Raw genomic sequence first — 18,929 nt, forward strand, 5'->3', positions numbered from 1 at the left:
TGTGCGCGCGCGTCTGTCAACAGAGCATTATGGGATGGAGACAATTCACAGCGCAGGCACTGACATGCTCATCTCGTCAGGCTTTGTGACACTCGGACGAGGACACCTCAAAGGTAACCAATTACATCCATCCATCCATTTTCCAACCCGCTGATACTTACGAGGGTCGCGGGGCACGCTGGAGCCTATCCCAGCTGTCATCAAGCAGTAGGCGGGGGCCACCCTGAACCGGTTGCCAGCCAATCGCAGGGCGCACAGAGACGAACAACCATTCGTGCTCACGCTCGGCCCTAGGGACAATTTAGAGTGTTCAGTCAGCCTGCAATGCATGTTTTTGGATTGTGGGAGGAAACCGGAGTACCCGAAGAAAACCCACGCAGGCACGGGGTGAACATGCAAACTCCACACAGGGAGGCCGGAGCCGGAACCGAAACCCGCACCTCTGCACTGTGAGGTCGACATGCTAACTAGTCGACCACTGTGCCACTAGCAAGTAAAATATTTTGTAATTATTGTTTTAGGAGGATTGGGAAATTAACACTCAAACTTAAATCCATGTTGTGCCCACATTGAATGGTGTAATTTAAAAAAACTAACAAAAAAAAAGCTTGGGCAACTGTCTAAGATACTGAGTAAATTCCATAGTAGGAGTTCGTCAAAGTACTGCGCAAGCCTCGGAATTCGCCCAAATTAAATTCGCTCTCAGAGCAATTTAGATTTTCTCCAATTTGAGGAGAAATAGGACAGCATGTCGTCACGTTTGAAGGCCGAGTGGATGTGGTGATTTCCATGGGAGAAGGAGCCGCTGCGTGCAATGGAGGAGGTGAAGGCAATCACGTTTTCTGCATGGACGAAGTGACAAGATCGTCAGCAGGTCTACCAAAGATATGTGGGCGGCGGATCCATGTTGAACGCTCAAATATCAGATATGTTGTTTTTTTTTGGGGGGGGGGGGGACTCATACAAGGAATGGATGGGAGGGAAAAAGACCAAGAACATCCTCAAGTCTACATTGGACACACTTTGAATTTTGTTCAGTTGAATTTTGTCAAACTTGGGTCCTCGAGGGCCGCTATCCTGCCTGTTTTGTTGCTTTCCTCCAACACACCTCATTCAAACGATCAACTCATCCCCAAGCTTTGCAGAATCCCGATAACAATCCTGATCATTGGAATCAAGTCTGTTGAAGGAGGCAAACATCTAAAACATGCAGGATAATGGCCCTTAAGGACTGGAGTTTGACACCGGGGCATCTCGGCAGTATTTTCATTGACACGGTCTGTATCCTTTCCGACAATCACAACAGCAGATGATTGAACTGAAGCCATCAGAGCAGTGAAGTTTTGCCCGCAGAGGATATGAAAAGTAATAATGGTGACACCCACCGTAGGTACCTCATTCTGGTGTGTTTGTCCGTTTGAATGCCGTGGCCGTTGGTGGCATTTCTGTCGCCAGCTGGTTCACGGGGAAGCTTGAAGTGGCATCTTGCGTGTGACAAAGTGACACTCCCTCAGCGGCTAGTGTGAATGCGTCACGGCGGGCGCCATTGTTCTCCGCTCTGATTCATCAGCTTCTCATCCACACGCCATCGTCGTCTTCTTCTTCTTCATCGTGTTTTTGTTGTTACAGCGCAGCACTCCATCGACGAGGCGGCACAGATGTCCTGGCAGAACGAGCTGGACCTCCCCGTCTCGTACGGTACGTCCAAGTATTGTTTCCGCAAATGTCACGAAACCGAATTAAACGTGTATTTCAAACACCACCCCCGCAGAGCTTTGCCGTTGGAAAGTCCGCCTAGCTTAATGCTAACAAACAATGCAAAACACCATAGACAGGCTAATCAAGCCAGGATCAACGTTGTGGTGTTATAACCCTTCAAGCAGTGGATCTTTGAACACAAACAGTGAAGGGACACAGATAACAATCCTCATAGGCAGATATATTTTTTATCCTCTGCAAAGAACAACTCATATTACAGCATCTTACTGAGTTGTGCCCACTCTCTCAATCTGAATATACTTTTCAAATTTGCACACAAATTGTCATCTTATACCCCAAAACATGATCGGCCTGCTAAACAATACAAGTTATTTTCCATCAATAAGCGGTGCTGCGCCATTACTTTGACTCAAGTAATAAATGAAATTAGCATTTGGAAAGGCCACACACACACACACACACACACACACACACACATATATATAGATAAATTATGTATTTGTGTGTGTGTGTGTGTGTGTGTGTGTAATATATGTATTTGTGTGTGTGTGTGTGTGTGTGTGTGTGTGTGTGTGTGTGTGTGTGTGTGTGTGTGTGTGTGTGTGTGTGAGAAAATGTCAAAGCGGCTCCATAGTGAGTGTAACTCATGTGACATTTTAAAACAATTAACTCACTTTTAATAAATGAAGTCGATGTTTGGAGTAAGCACAATTGTGTCTTGCGCAGAATCATCTTTCTTGGCCAAATTTTTGACAAATCCTTTCTTGGAGTATATGCAATTAAGAAATGCCAAGTCACCTGCACGGCTCAAATTGAACGTCAGAGTCTCTTTTACATGGCATTCGCCATTCACTCCATGAACTGTATTGTTTTTCACAATCTTAATACAAACATTCTACCACCAGATCGTAACTCAGGATCATTTTTGGGATCACGTCAAAATCAGGCCTTTCCTGAATTTCATCATAGTTTATGTTGGTAGTGTTTTGTGTAGGTGTGCAGTAGAAGCAGTAGTAGATGTTGTCGTGCAAAAGTTTCCAGACTCCGTGTGTGCGTGCGTGCATGCGTGCGTGGCATGCAAACGGACCGCATGAATGTCAAGCAGCAAAATCAGAAGCGGCACGTGATGAGCAGGCAGGGAGCCAGAACGTAAACACGTTGCCATGGCAACACAGAACTTGTATGTGCGGTCATCTCGTGTATGTCGGGCCGGATTAAAATGCGGCCTGGACTGGTCACCATAACGATCCAAAAGTGAGCGATGCCCAAATGTCACGTTTGGCGCCTTTGAATCCTGCGGCACGTCAATATACGTGATGAGAGACCGCGACGCAAGGACGTGGATGTGCAAGTATATGCTCATGTGTTGTCAGCTCCACTTTTTGTGTACTGTACAAATGCTCGTTTTGAGACGGAAAGGCAAAAGTATTTCGAAGCCAACGGGAAGTGAAATCTTAAGTTGGCACTAAAGTAACGGGCCGACTTGAGGAAATGTGGTATTTGGAACAAGCAAAAGTGTTAAGACACCTACAGTTAGTTTGGAGAAAAAAGCTCTAGGAAGTATTTGGAGTAATTTGTGCATCGAAGACCCCCACAAACTTGCGGTCTTAAGAGACAGAAGGAAGGAAATGCCCGAATGGGACTTTGAAGTTTGGTTTATCACATCAGACGCCGGTGCTGATGTCATGTCATTATCTGAAGAGCCGACTTGGGGGTGAAAAGCAAAGGCCAATAAATGCACCGTCTTTCTGTTCTGTCTTTGATGTACCAATTTTGCACAAAGGGGCTATCGTCAGTGGGTGTACGGCTGCAATCAGACGCCTCACACGCACGCACGTACACACGGGCGATGTGCACACAAAGGATGCTGATGATTGCGCCCGAAGTTAAAGTCACCAGCAGGTTGGCGTCATTAGTCATGTTCGCTGTGAATGAAGGAAGCCGCTGCCCACTCGCTTCCTGTGACCCTTCATCCCACACCGACACGCACACACATACACACTGAGAGACACACACGGCGCCACGCTTCATCTCCGCAGAACTAGAAGCAACATGACCGTATACATACTCTGCTCTTTTTTTTTTCCCAATCATGTTTTTTTAATGAGCAATGAAAAAACATGAGGAACTCCTTCGACAGTTGTTTGTCTTGTCTTTCTCGAATCCTGGCATTATTTTTACAATTCTGTATGATTCATCTGTCTCTTGTGCCGACTTTGAATTTGGTCGCAATCTGACAAAATTTTAGGATCAAGTTTGTCTTTGAAGGTCCCCTGGAAATAGTCCAAATTAGCCGAACATATCTGCTTTGAACAGTCATGATGGACTTCCTGGCTTCTTTAGACTCTTTTTGTGGATCTAACTCTTGATAGACATATCTGCAAAATTTTAGGTCGGCAAGTGCAACTGGTTGCAGAAGTAGAATTTATCAAAATAATTCCTTTTTAACAAACAAATTGAACCTCAATGGCCACTTCTGGGAAAAATGGTAGACTATGCATCTTTTCGGGCTTGGCTTCCTTCTGTAGACTTTTTTTGTGGGTTGAATGGTGCTAAATGGCTTCAAGAGCTGAATTTTCCAGTGAAAGTAAGTGACGCCTAGAAAAGACCAATCTGACCCTAAATGACCATTTCAAAGCAAAATGGCACAGTTTCTGGTCTTGGCAGGCATGCCTTCATAGGACTTTTTTTTGTGGATCTACTTGTGACAAACATGTTTACCAAATTTCATACTGCTTAATTTTCAGGATAACCGTGCCCTCCCCCACCCGAAACAAAGTCACCCTACATGGCCACCTTTTCAGGCATGGCTTCTTGAAACTTTTTTTTGTGGGTCTCCTTATGATCAACGTCGACCAAATTTACCCCCAAAAAATAAATCAATCAAATGCTATCTTGCAACGACCAAAGTGAGCCTAAATGACCACTATGTTTAGGGCAACTCAGCAGGCCTCCTGTGTCTTTTCTAGGATGGTGTAGTGGAGATTTCCTGTGGCTCTTACTCAAATCCATGTTGCGAAGTCAAACTGGCTCTGAGGGCTGAATTTCTCAAAATTCCTTTCGTGCTGGCCTTCATGTCGCTTGTTTCTGTCCAGAAGCACGCAAGAACAACACACACATACGCACACACATGCTACACAATAAATCAGTGCTGGTGCCGCCGACTGTGAAATTAATTGAAGTTGTGATCTGGTGGGGCTGTGGAGTATCATCAACATCATCACCGTCAGCCCGAGGAGACCAGCCAGATGAACCGATGACAACAACATCAACAAAAATCACGGCAAACAGAACTGATTGCATTTAGAGCGGCTTCACTGAATGCAAAGAAAACTCGTCGCTTATGAATTTAATTTTTGAAATTTTAATTAATTTACTTATTCTTCGCCAGTTGTTAGTTAGCAGGATTGCGGCAATAACATTTTGGTGCTGTTTAGTATTGACATTCTGCTTGCGATGCTTGGAAAGATGCAATCCAGAGCGTGCATTTCAAAAAGTGATTTTTCTTTTTTTTTTTTTTTTTATTCAACGTGTTGGTCTCCCATGCAGCGAAGCTCTATTTGAGCCTGTGGTGTCCCCGAAGCACACAATCTGTGCTGGCCCACATGAGGACGCTTTTCTTTCCTTTCTCTTTCCTTTCACTTTCCCACTGTTGCTTCCTTTTTGGGTCACGCCGCAGCAGCCAGCAGCGTGAGTTCTACTTCAACCGTACTTGTGTTAATGTATACTGTATAATGTATCGCGTTCTACTGTAGCTGGTGCAGTAGTCCCTCATTTATCGTGGTGCTTATGTTCCCAAAACCTCCCTGCGATAGAAAATCTGCAACGTAGCCTTCACACAGTTATTTTGTTATTATTTTTTTCTGTAGATTAGCAATACAAAATAGGCATCTGAAGTGCTGCTATCTAATTTGTCCGCAACAGTCTACACTGTAGTATCTGTGACTTTGTGTCACAGGGCGTCTGTAGTTGTCTGTTGTGAGCTCACGTTAAGTGCCTGGCCTTGACATGGCTCAGCCACAAACTAGTCTGCCGGTTGAGTGGCTGTGGGCAAGGGCCAATTTTTAATTAATTTTTTTTTTTTCTTGCCATTTTGGCGGCCCATTGATTCAGTGGTTAGCACATCGACCTCACAGTGCAGAAGTACCGGGTTCAATTCCAGCTCCGGCCTCACTGTGTGGAGTTTGCATGTTCTACCGGGCCTGCGTGGGTTTTCTCCGGGTACTCCGGTTTCCTCCCACATTCCAGAAACATGCATGGCAGGCTGATTGAACACTCTAAATTGTCCCAAGGTGCGAGTTTGAGCGCAGATGGTTGCTAGTCTCTGTGTGTCCTGTGACTGGCTGGCAACCGGTTCAGGGTGTCCCCCGCCTACTACCCGAAGACAGCTGGGATAGGCTCCAGCACCCCCCGCGACTCTTTTGAGGATGAAACGGATCGGAAAATGGATGGATAATTGCAATTTTTTCAATTAGGTGATTGATTAATTGTCACTGTCGCGCAGTTGTGTAAGCCAGTTCCGCTTGCGCTTGATTTTCTCTTGAAGTGTGAAATGATCCCGCTCTTTCTGTCTTTTTCGCACTCCACGCGTTTCTTGAAACAATTCAGTGTGTGTGGGGAAACTTTTTAAAAAGAAACAAGAAATAGATCGTTTCTGTTTTCGTGTGGACAAAGTCCATGTCAAAAGCACATATTCCACCCCCCAAAAAAAAGAAAAAAGAGGAAGAAGAGGAAAGAACACACGGGCAGCATGATTCGGGCTCTAGTTGCAGTGTGCTATTATGCAAGCAAGCACGCAGTCAAACGTGTAAACAAGCAGCGGCAAGTCAAGATCAAAGTGACAATTTCACTTTTGACTTGAGCCAAAATCCATTTTTAGACTTCCTGGTTTGCAGTTCCAGTCAAATCCCGCTGAATGACTAAAAAAGAATGAATTAGTCCTCGTGTGTCACAACACTCGGCCAATCAGCTGCAATTGTGTCAAGCTGAGACGGAATCCAAACGTGCGCGCAAATCTCAAGTCGCGGTTCAATGAAATTCATCGCAAACGTGACAAATTCTCCTTCGAGGGCCGAGTCAAAGCTGATTTGAAAATATCAAGCGATGTTCACGGATTAATCACAAGGCTGCGAGCACTCGCTCACCTAAAACAAACAAGTCGACTCGTCCGTCATGCATTCCGAATTGTAATATTCAATAAAGTCCCAATCCATCATGCCGTGGGTTTAATATGACCTTGGGAATCAATTCAACTCAAAGGCTTTTCAGCTCTTCACGTCTGTGAGACGCATGCGAACAATCTAATTAGCGTTAGCACTAATGCAGCCGAACACGCGCGTCATGTACGCGCATCCTTTTGACCAAAAAAAAAAAAAAAAGTGTCAAATGTATATGCTTTGTTTGTTTTATTAATAGTCGTATTTTTGAACTTACAATAAATCAATCCACCGATCATTAACCCTTTCATGCGCCTTGAATCAACCAATGACGCAATTGTTTACTGACAAATACTAAATGTATTGCCTATGTCAACTTGTTTCTTGAATTGATAAAAATTTTTTTGTTTTCTATAAATCAACGAACCAACTATTCAATCAAAAAAAAATGTTTGCTTTCCTGCATTCCAATACATTCAGTATATTTTGAGGCCTGTTGATCTTTTGGCGAATTTGGCCGAGATCTTCTTGGTGAAACGTTTGATACATGACTTGATCATTCTCTGTTTCGGATGGTGGCCGTTTGACCACGGAACCGGTTATTTGTACGATTTCCCGTTTTGGTGTCTTGAACAAAAGTTTTTGAACGGGCTCCAATCTTTGACATTGACACGATGTTCCTCAACATTAGTGACAGGCACACGTGTGTTGTTTTTGAGTGTGTGAGTTGTTATTGTCACCCTCTGAGCACAGTGCATTTTTTTTTCTTTTTTTATTAAAGCTTTGTCTTTGTTGGCAGGGCTTTATTGAACGGTTCCTTCTTTCAAAAGGCCAACACGTTTGCTCCTCACACACACTCACATAAAGGCACACCTTGAAACAAGCTCTTTTCTTCTTCTGCGGTTGGTGTCAAAGCTGTCGAAGGTGTCCCTGTGAAGAGGCTGGCCGGCATTATGACAAGCGTGTGAAAAGCGACACGTGATCGCAAAATGTTTTCAAAGCACCTTCACCTCTTGTTGCTTTTATTCAACAACTCGAGTCGAAACTTCCAAGTCGTGTTCGGTCGGCTGTTGGTAACATACCGCTTGGAAATGACTTTTATGGCTTTATTGGAGGTCATAAATCAACTAATTTGGCAAAACAAAAATACACACGTTGTACGTTACTATTCATTGACCCGTTTGGAGCCCCCACTCAAGGGTCATAATTCAATTAAAACTTTTTTTTTTTTTTTTAAACAACAAAATTTAACACCTCTGAATATCACATAAATAGTCATAAATCAGTCAATCTGGATTTTATGCCATTCAGTATTAATTTAATCTACCTTAATTTACTTGGAAACGTGTATGGGTTTTTTTGTTGGGGTTTTTTTGGGGTGTATGGGGCTGCCAGTTTGAGGGTCATAAATCCATGAAATGAACTGCTTCGTTTTCTATTGCTTTTGTTCCGTCACGAAAAAAAAAAAGTGGAGTTTGACACAATGTTCGGGAAGTGTGCCACTCGCTGAATGGTGTCATTCTTCTCTTTCTTCCTTATTGTGTCGGTAAAAATGTCACATGGAGAAGAAGAAGTGAGAAGTGAGGAAGAGGGCACGCTGCAGGGAGAAAGCGAAGCAAATTAAATTCCCCGTAAGAGCACTTGACCTCCTTACCGGAGGGGAGGGGCGGAGGGGGGCAGGAGGCGGGGCTTTGGCAGCCACAGAACGGCATCTTTGCCACTTGTCGTCTCCTGGCCCACTTTGCCGTACCAAATTCGACTTAATTCTTCCACTTCTGCCCATCTCTACTTCTTGGGTTACGCTTGTGTACTTCCTGTGTTTTCCCATCGTTACTTCCTGTGCTGCATTTGTCTATTTCCTCTGTTGCAAGGCTCAACTTCCTTCCTTTCCCATATGTATTTCCTTTTTTGAACATTTCGTCTTCCTGTACCGCCCCCGTCGCTGTGTACGTTACTGTTTTCGCTTCGGGCGGTAGTGCAGTTATGTTAGCGTCATGCAAAGTGTTGTACAGAAAATGTGATGTCACGGCCCCCGGCGATCTAGCCATGATGTTCAGCCACCTTCTTCTCTGGTTTCAGATGCGTAGTGTGGTTCCCCGATGTCTGACTAGCCGCTAAATTCTAACACCAACAAGTGGACTTTTCTGTTTGAGTTGAGGTGCTTATAAGCATCAAGAACGGGAGGAAGTGAACGTAATTTGAAATCTGCGTCGATCTCGGTGTCATTCGCGTTGAGTCACCAGAGACGAGCAGCACGCTAAAAAAAAAAAGAGGTGATTGGGTGCACCCTATTTGGGTCGTTGCGTCCTCGCTGCTGAATAAAGTGAATGTGCTCCACTTCTGTGTGGCTTGGTGCTCAATTTTTTTTTCTTTCTTTTCAGCACATAAGCAGCTCCTCGTGTGCTTTACTTACTTTGCTGTTGCATTGTGGGATGCTGACAATTAACGTGAGGATATTTCATGCAGACACAGGTGGCAAGAGCACTCACACGATGTGCCGAAGTGGGAATACGGATACTTGTGCAAAAAAAGACTTACTAGGATGTAGTCAGTGGAGCTTGTACACCCGCATATTCATTGGCCCCTCTTTAATGTCTAAAACGCTGGCAACAAAAGTGAGAACACCCCGAAGTGAAAAGGTCCACACTGGGCCCAATTATCCTTTTTGCAATCCCCGGGTCTCGTGGGAGTCATGGAAAGTAATGGTGGCTACTCACTTTGTCCATTTTTCCTTCCTGCGTTGCCCTCCTAGCACATTTCTACTTGAGGTATTTCCTAGTACAGATCCGTAAAAAATCTACTTTAGTACAATAACAAAGTATCTGTACTCAGTGACTTCCCAAATCTGCCCACAGATCTCAAGAGGACCTGATGTTTGTTGACTTTGAACAGAATCCAGCCAAAGGGGGAATATTGCAGTGCAGATGAGTGGCCTCTAGTAGGTGCTGTGTTTGGTGACAAGTTGATCGAATATAGACATCGGCTGACTTGCTCTTTTTAAGTGCCGCGACGTGCACGTCCACGTGCAGTGCCCCACTTATATATGAAGACGTCCCAGGAGCTTTTGACCGATGCCTCTTCTTCACTTCATCATCACTTAATCACTTCCATTTCCTTTCTGTTTTCTTGTGTCCACTTCCTGCAACGTCGTCACCTTGCGCATTTCCACTTCCTGTGTTGCCTACTTCCTATTTTTGCTGCTTCCGTATTTCTACTTTTTTTGCTTTTTCGAATCAAGTCAAGTCAACTTTACTGTCAAATGTGCTACATGTGCAACATACGGCACGGATGAAATTACTTTGCTCTCAACCACAGGAGAGAGAGGAGCCGCTGCGGGTGCCCGCACCGCCATCAAAAGAACAGTTAACATCAAGTGACAAAATAATACAACACAACTCATGCAATTCCTCTTCCTGCGTTGCTCCAGCTTCACGCTCGCGGCCATGACGTTTCAACAGCAAAGCAGGATACTTGAACATGTGCTCATTTTTCTGGTCGACGTTAACGAGCAGGAGCAAATTGAAAGTGGCAAACTTTGATGTGAAGACAACTTTTTCTTTGTCTTGTTCCTGTGATGTCATTTTGTTTTTGTTTTTTTTTTTTTGTCTGTGACTCGCTGCTGTTGGCGCGCATGCAAAAGCAGGACTCACCAAGTCATGATTATTATGTGATGGATTGTTCCACGCTGTGAAGATGTCTTTGATAAATATTCCAAGCAGCATTCTAATACTTAACAACCATTGACGCACCTTCTGCGTGTTGGGAGCAAATAAGAAAAAAAAAGTCTTTGGCATATTTACAACGTCGTTAATCACGAATGTTACGAGTCAGGTTGTGTCGGACATTTTCTTGATACTTTTATCAATAATAACGTTTGATCTTGAACACGAGTGGAAGCCGTGTGGCACAGAGGGCTCATTAGCTCATCACTTTGGTCCATTAACTCCCTTGCACCTTTGATTCCCTGTTGTGTGTGCGTGTCTGGCCTCCTCTCAGGCTCCATGATGTATTTTACATGAAAAAATGTTGCTGAGGAGCTAGCGAGCGAGCGAGCGATCGTCTAATTAGCAGCCAGTCGCAAGACGGACAAACGGGAACAACATGAAAGTGAAAAGTGGATGTTCAATGACAGCAGGAGTCTTGGCATCAAAGCGCCTTCATTTTTGCGACCTTTTTTTTTTTTATTACTACGAACATGGCGTCATCCTAACATTTCGTGCCTCAACTTCCTGCACTTGTAATGTGTACATTGAGGCTGGTGCAGCAAGTGTTTCTGGGCATTAATTGGCCTCATAAATGATGATGTGCCACATTGAACTCCGGCTGTCAATCAAAGGAATTGGCCCCAAATGGCATTTGGAGTTTCTCTTCTTTTTCTGGTGTGGATCCTGCTGACTTTTATGTGTCCTGTCATGTCCACCCTATTTGGTGATACTCATGAAAACTACTTTCAAGGTGGAATCGCCCAAGATGGCCGACTTGCTCTATAATTTGGGTCCAAGTTGTTCATGCGTCCTGCCTCCCTCTCTGCCCATTTTTAAAAATTGTCTTAAAACAACGAAGGTTCAGTTCAGCTTCTGATGAACCGAGCGGGCGCGAGGGAGCCACTTCAACTGATTGGACGCCACCAACTGGGTAGTAGCGTGTAGACTGGAACCATTCCACTTCCTGTTGCACCTTTCAACTTCCTGTTGCATTCTAATCACGTACACATCAACTCCCTGCATCGTCTTTCCACTTTACATTCCAAGTGCAAAAACATTGTTGTGCCAGCACTCCCCCCCCCCCTTCATTGTCAAATTCGATTGCTTACGGCAAGTTTTGGCCCACTCGTGATCAGCGTCGCCGATGGACTCGTGGACCCTCGGTGAAGATAGTGGCAGCTTTGTGTGATGTTCCTTCTGACATAAGAAAGAAGACATCAGATAAATCTGTGATTATCCTCGCCGGACGCTCCGCCGCTCCCAGGAGCATAGACGTCAACTTCCTGTCTTGTGCAAAAAAAGGACGTGAACATTTGAATGGAAATAGAGTTATTGTCTTATATACATATAATTTTTTATTTTTATTTTTTTTGGTGAGGGGTTGTTACATTTTTACTTCCTGTTCTGGCACCATAACTTCCTGTCTTGACCAAACAAGGAAAGGAAGTGACCATTAAAAAAAAAAAAAAGAATGTGGCAGTGCTCGGTGATCGTAGCACATTTCTACTTCCTGTTTTTCTCTCTGACTGCACATTTCTACTTCCCGTGTCGTAATTTCCGTGCCGCATTTTACCTTTTGTATCATCACATCATTGTACGTTTCAAACATCCATCGTACACTGCAACTCAGTGTATCATGAGCGCATTTCAACGTCCGGTTTCATATTTCAACTTCCTCTCCTGTCATTTTTCCCAAACTTTTATTCCAATAGCAAGCGTACAAAATGGTGCATCAGAGCACATGTATCATTACGTTGTACTTCCGATATCATCATGCCAACGTACATCTCACCTTCCTGTCTCACATTTTTACTGCCTGTGTTGGCATTCTCTCGTACGTTTTGACTTCCTGCTGCACCTATGTACTTTGGTTTGCAATTTTTTTTTACTTCCTGTATTGCTGTGCCATTTTACAGTCCACCTTCCTGTAGCTAATATTTACTTCCTGTGTTGTCATTTCGTACATTTCATCTTCCTGTGGCACATCCATTGTGCTAATTTTCCCCGTTTTGACATCCCGTGATAGGTTTCAACTTCCCTGTTGCACTTGTCATCGCAAACACCACTAGCCAATCATCTTAGTGTGCCGCTCTGACGTCACTGGCACTCTGAATCCAGATTGTTGTTTGATGTGAAAATGATATTAATTTTGTGGGTGCGTGTGTTTTGTACCATCAGGAAACCACCATCGCCATGACTACCAGCACAGTCACGTGGACCTCACTGCGCTCACGCCAAAGCTGGGTAAGACCAAAAAAACAAAAAAAAAACAAATGCAATACAATTTTTTTTTTGCCTGCACTCTGAATGCTTAAAGAGACGAGAATTAACACGAAACGTCTTTTTTGTAGCTATCGGCAATGATTTCACGGTATTGCCAGACGATTTTAGTCGTGCCAAATGGCATCCAATCAGATTGCTCCGAGTTCATCACCTATGCTCCGCCTCACCACGACTTGTGTCTCATGTTTGCTAAAATGTGCTATGAAAAAAAAAAACCTAACTGTGATGTCACGCCATCACCAAATGATCATAGCACTTAGCTTAGCATCCAATCAAACTGCTCTCAGCTCATCCGTTGCATCTGCTTGCTCTGATGTGTGATGTGTCCCTTGACACTTCTTCTTTGGCTTTTGTTAGCAAACAGACACATGCGACACGGTGAGTCCTCCTCGCCGCTGCCGCCATTTTGTCTTTGTGTGTCCCTTGTTACTCACAGGCCCTGCCCACCATTAAGAATTTGCATGCTTGATTTTTACTTTTTTTTTTTTGTTGTTTGTTTGTTTTCCAGTCTTAACTTGTGAAAGCACAGCAAAGAAACCCAAACCAGAGTGTCACGTTTATGACAATTATTCCGCATTTATGATCATGAAATGTGACTAGACTGGGGGTTTTGCTTTAAAGCTGCTCTGCTGCTGATCAATATTTTGCAATGACTTTTTCATTTCTTTTAACGGGATTGTGACCATTCTGAAAATGCTGATCATTTCTGTCTTGAAATGTTGATTCTCGGTATGCTGGTGCTCGGCAGAACGAGCGCCGCGGAGCAACAACATCCTGACGGCGGCTACTGAGCCATACGACCTGTCGCTGTCCAGATCCTTCCAGAATCTTACCCACCTGCCGCCCTCCTACGAGTTTGCACTCTCTTCTGACTTGAGTAAATTCACCGCCACACACACACACACACACACACACATATATATATATATATATATATATATATATATATCATAGATTGCTAATGCTAACGCTACCTGCTTGTTTTGTTTTTTTTCGTATGTTAGGAAAGCCGAAATCAAAACTCTGGTCTGTCACGCAAATGTGAACATTTTCGTAGAATCCTCATTATTATTATTATGATTATTGTTGTTATTATTTGTCTCTATGTACCTTGACATTACAGGTGACTGTTTTATTTGAAACAAAACATCAATCAAGCAGTAGGTACAAAAACCAGTCATTTGGAGCAGTCGTAGGTCAAGTTTCCACTTTATATGCAGTAAATACTATTATTGTTCTCTTGCTTTTGGCGGGGAGAGGAACCAATCCTTGCCACGAAAAACAAAAATGCGCAAGTAATTGCCGCCCCCACCAAAATCAGCTACAAATGCCTCAGGATGGTGACAAAGCACTGCATGAAGTTCCTCAACAAACAACAACATAGTTCGCCTCGCCGCCATTGACGGAGTGAGCATATGACGCCACTGTTTTTGTGCGTCAGGTGACAAGGAAGTGGACGACTTTTACGGCAGGAAGCGTCACCATGTGGATTTGGGCGGCCGAGGCCACACCCACCTGGCCAAACTGAACGCCGAACCGCCGTTGCATCATCATCAACATCATCATCACCATCATCATCATCAACAACAACATCAGCGTCAGCGTCCTCGCCGCGTCCAGCGCGCTATGTCACAGGACCACGTCCTCTCCCCGCCCAGGACACCTCGCCGCGGGGACCACGGACTTCCTTCATACGGCAACGCCGCCACCTCCCACGGGAGCGGTCGCCACCCGTCGGAGGAACTGCTGCTGTCAGCCGAGCGCCTGCGCTCCCAGGATCCTTTGCTATCTCCTGCCGTGCGCCGTGACAAGTTCCGGCAGAAAGCCATGGCCCGAGCCATGTCCCACGCCGACATGCTAATGCCCGTCACGCCTGTCCATGAGCGCCACCGGATGGGCAAAATGCTGTCCGAGCCCGGTGATGCTTACAACACACTCGGCGTAAACACACATGCCAGCGCCGCCAAGAGGCAGGCCTTTGCCTCGCGCCGGACGCACACTGTGGACCACCTACATTTCGGTGCAGGACATCACCACGGGACCAACGAGGTCACCGTTTGACTGCCGAGGGACCACTTCCTGTCCCTGCTCGTCCACTTTCAGTCGCCTCCTGTCGTGGCAGCAAACAGCACCACAAGGGCTTCGCCATGGCAAACGATCCACCATTTTTGAACATTCACGCAGCTGCGCAACGACGACATGTCCGAGTTCACGCAGCCACGAAACGCTAGTGATGATGTCATCATAACCTAAACTTGCTAATGCTAAATGCTAAAATAAAGTCTTTACTATTTCTTTCTTAGCATTTCTGCGGTCAAAAAAATGCTAATGATGACGTCATCATTCGCAAAAGTACTCATTCCAAAATTCCACAATTTTAGTGTTATTTTCATTCCCACAGGACACAATTGTTAGTGGTGATGTCAGCATTCACAGAAATGCTAAAATGACACTATCTTTGCAAAGTGATCCTTGGCATTCCTGCGGTCACGCTAATGCTAGTGTCATTATTAGCTAAAATGCTAATTCTAATATAATTTTGATGTTATTTTCATTCCAAAGTACACATATGCTAGCTATGATGTCAGCATTTGCGAAATGATAACGTGATCTAAATCTTAATGACATTTTTCTCATCATTCCTGCAGCCTGCTAATGCTAGTGATTTCCTCATTAGCTAAAATGCTAATCTAAATGTAAAGTTTTGGTGTTATTAGCATTCCCGCTCTTATGCAAATGCTGGCAATGATGTCATTGTTAGCTAAAATGCCAAATATTACAATCACAATTTCTTCGTGAATGCAATGTTATCGCTAGCGGTCATGCAAATCCAAGCATCATTAACTCAAATGATGTATGCTAATGCAAGTGATATATTTGCAACATGATGCTTAGCATTATTATTATTAGAGTTCCTGCTACCACACCAATGCTAGCGATTATCAGCTAAAATCAAAATAGCTACAATAATGCCATCTTAGGGACATTATTGTTAGCCACAAAAAAAACAAAAAACATTAGCAACACTCCAGATGCTAGTGATGTCTTTATCATTTGCCTCATTTGATGACATTATTAATGTTCATGCTCAAAAGACTTCATGCCAGTGCTGACATTACCATTAACATCACCATCCAAGATGACATCATCATTAGCATTCACGCAGTTCTGCTCCAATATTGTAAATAAGTGTCTTGTAAATGCTTTTCGGATTTAACTTTCTTCCTTTCTCTAACGCAGACTTTTGAATAAATAGATATATAGGACTCACGTTTGCGTCACGTTCATCGTTTATTAACATCGCTATGATTGGCTCATTCCGCGCCGAAGGGTTTGCGGAAACAATCCGAGAAATGGCAGCCAAACAGGCTCCTTTCACAATGTCCGCTGTTTCCCGCCTTAGTTGTGTCAACCCACATCTGATTCGATGGGAGCTCCATACGTGTGTTAAGAAAACGTGCTGATTTTATACCTGTAGTGTGTGTGTGTGCGTGTGAGGAATCTTTTAAGTCCCGCCTCTTCCTCTTGTTTCCACCCAATCAGCTGCCAGAACGTCCTTTGTTTCCATGTTGCTGTTCACTTGATCTTAATTCTTCTCGAACAAACTTCAATAAAAATCCACTTATTACGTTCGATGAGTGTTACATTAATTGACTGACAGCTGTCATTTCCACTTTTGTTGTTTTTGATGTGATTTACTCGCTATTCATTTGTACTAGTTCCGTCGACTAACAGAACAACTGTTGCTAGTGAGGTCAAACTACACTCGCTGCAACAATTCTATTACTCGTGGGGACGTAGCACATGGACATCAAGGATACCGAATGAATATCGTGCACGTTCACATTCACCAGGTCAGAAGAATTGTGGTGTGACGTCTCAGGGAATCATTTGACGCTTGTGGGGAAAACAATTTGAACCTTGGAAATTTTCTTCCAAGGAAAAGTGTGAACTTGTCACCCAGACGTGCCCGATCAGGTCAGAAGGCGGGCTCCAAACGCCTGCTTCATACATCTGTGATCTTCCTGACCAACTTGACATCATCGACTTGTGGAGGTCTGCTTGCACCTTCCTCCATGTCAAAAACTATCGCCAGCGACATTTAAAGGGACTTAGAGGAGCTGCTTTGATTGGCAACAAATCAACTTGGCCACGTTCACGCCCCACAAAGGCGCAAAATGCCAACCTTGTCGGATATTCTCCACTTGGCAGAAATCGATTCAAATTCATCAAAAAGGCTTCAAGCTGCTCAAGGCTATTCCACAGCTCAACAAAAGAAACCAGAGAATTACACCTTGCATATTCAGAATTCGTGCTATGACTTTTGAGTGTTTTGAGCAACGAACATGGTGTGAGAACTTCAACTCGTATCTCAACAGACTCATTTCAAAATGAATGAAAATATTTTTCCCCCACAAAATTACACACACACACACACAACTTCAACAATGATGACATTAAAAAGTATTTGCTCATGTACTAAAAAGTAAAAAAAGAAGAAATCACCTGTGCAGCGGACCGAGCTAGGCCTTGAGTGGCCCGTTTCCGCAAATTCATAACGCTTCACTTTTGGAAGCTTTTCAAACTGTTGTCGAGGCAGCTGGAAGGTGCAGTTAGCTTTCAAAGATGCCAAGGTGACCTTTGTTGCCATGGAGATGCAAGCGCGCTGCATCCCAGGTGATCGATAGCTTTGATTGCTAGCCAAGGAATTAGCATTTGAAGTTAATGAAGGGGCCAAGCCGGACGTTCTCTGAATCCGATAGCGATGATGTGCTAACAAGCTAGCCTGAGGCTGTGTAGCCTGGCTGCCATGGAAACCATATGAACTCCCAAATCATACATAAGTATTATCATAGCTTTCTTTTAATTAATAAGAGCATGCTGATCGGTGCTAACACGGCAGCTCTGCTTACCTTTTGGCTTTGATGCTTTGGCCAAAGATGTTCTTTGGGTGGGGAACTTGTTCCACCCTTCAAAAGTCCTTCTTTTATCATGTCCCCTTAAAAATGTTTTCCAGTATGTTATGTTGTTACAGTCGACTTTATTATAATTCATAATCACAGACACTGTAGCCCATCCTGCTATTTATTTGAATGACAGTGCTTCCCTCTGCTGGACACTATATACTCTGTAATTTTAGCAGCATTCGGTGCTTGTTCCAGCGCGTGTGAAGCAAAATGAAATGTAAAAATACAGTAATAAAATGCAAAATCTGTGAAAAATATCTAGTCTAAAAGTAGCGATTCTGATGTGTAGTTGAAGTTGTTAAAACATTTTAAAAAATACATTCAAAATAATACAAAAACTAGATAAAATATCTCCAGTCTCCAAGTATGTTTGTCACTTTTTATGTTTATGCATAGAATACAATATAAAAAAAAATATTATCAAGAAAAAAAAAAGAAATGCAAACACTCCGCAAATATCGACAGTTTTAAAGTATCGATGTGTACGTGCGTGTGTTCTTGTGACGCACCAGAAAAATCAGGATGAAAATAATACAATACAAAAAATGGTCATGTGCCATATGTTTGTAAATACAATCCAGTACGTGTGTGTGTGTGTGTGTGTGTGTGTGTGTGTGTGTGTGTGTGTGTGTGTGTGTGTGTGTGTGTGTGTGTGTGTGTGCTTTTTCACTGTATTATGGCTGTATTGTATTTACAAACGGGTGGCCCAGTGGTCTGGTGGTTAGCACGTTGAGTGCAGAGGTACCGGGTTCAATTCCAGCTCCGGCCTCCCTGTGTGGAGTTTGCATGTTTTCCTTGGGCCTGCGTGGGTTTTCTCCGTGTACTCCGGTTTCCTGCCACATTCCCAAAACATGCAAGGCAGGCTGATTGAACACTCCAAATTGTCCCTAGATGTGAGCGTTAGCGCGGATGGTTGTGCGTCTGTGTGTGCCCTGCGATTGGCTGGCAACCGGTTCAGGGTGTCCCCCACCTACTGCCCGAAGACGGCTGGGATAGGCTCCAGCACCCCCTGGACTCTTGTGAGGATAAAGCGGAATCTCTCTCTCTCTCACTCTCTCTCTCTCTCTCCTCCCCTTCTTCTCTCTCTCTCCTTCCACTCA

The 18,929-nt window shown here is 44.0% G+C and overlaps 1 protein-coding gene across 2 annotated transcripts in view; it reads left to right on the forward strand.

Moving 5' to 3' along the window:
• Positions 1–16,495, forward strand: part of shisa6 (shisa family member 6) — a 25,890-nt gene extending 9,395 nt beyond the window's left edge. Inside the window, exons 4-9 of one of the 2 annotated variants that reach the window (XM_019889955.1) lie at positions 24–113; positions 1,630–1,698; positions 12,758–12,823; positions 13,220–13,240; positions 13,611–13,739; positions 14,304–16,495. In XM_019889955.1, the coding sequence (XP_019745514.1) occupies positions 24–113; positions 1,630–1,698; positions 12,758–12,823; positions 13,220–13,240; positions 13,611–13,739; positions 14,304–14,923 (995 nt within the window). In that variant the 3' untranslated portion in view covers positions 14,924–16,495. The remainder of the gene's footprint in view (positions 1–23; positions 114–1,629; positions 1,699–12,757; positions 12,824–13,219; positions 13,241–13,610; positions 13,740–14,303) is intronic. The other variant, XM_019889956.1, reaches the window with a different exon arrangement.
• The last annotated feature ends 2,434 nt before the right edge of the window (positions 16,496–18,929 follow it).

This window comes from Hippocampus comes, unplaced genomic scaffold (genome assembly GCF_001891065.2).
Source record: "Hippocampus comes isolate QL1 unplaced genomic scaffold, H_comes_QL1_v1.1 scaffold326, whole genome shotgun sequence".
In the NCBI taxonomy this organism is placed as follows: domain Eukaryota; kingdom Metazoa; phylum Chordata; class Actinopteri; order Syngnathiformes; family Syngnathidae; genus Hippocampus; species Hippocampus comes.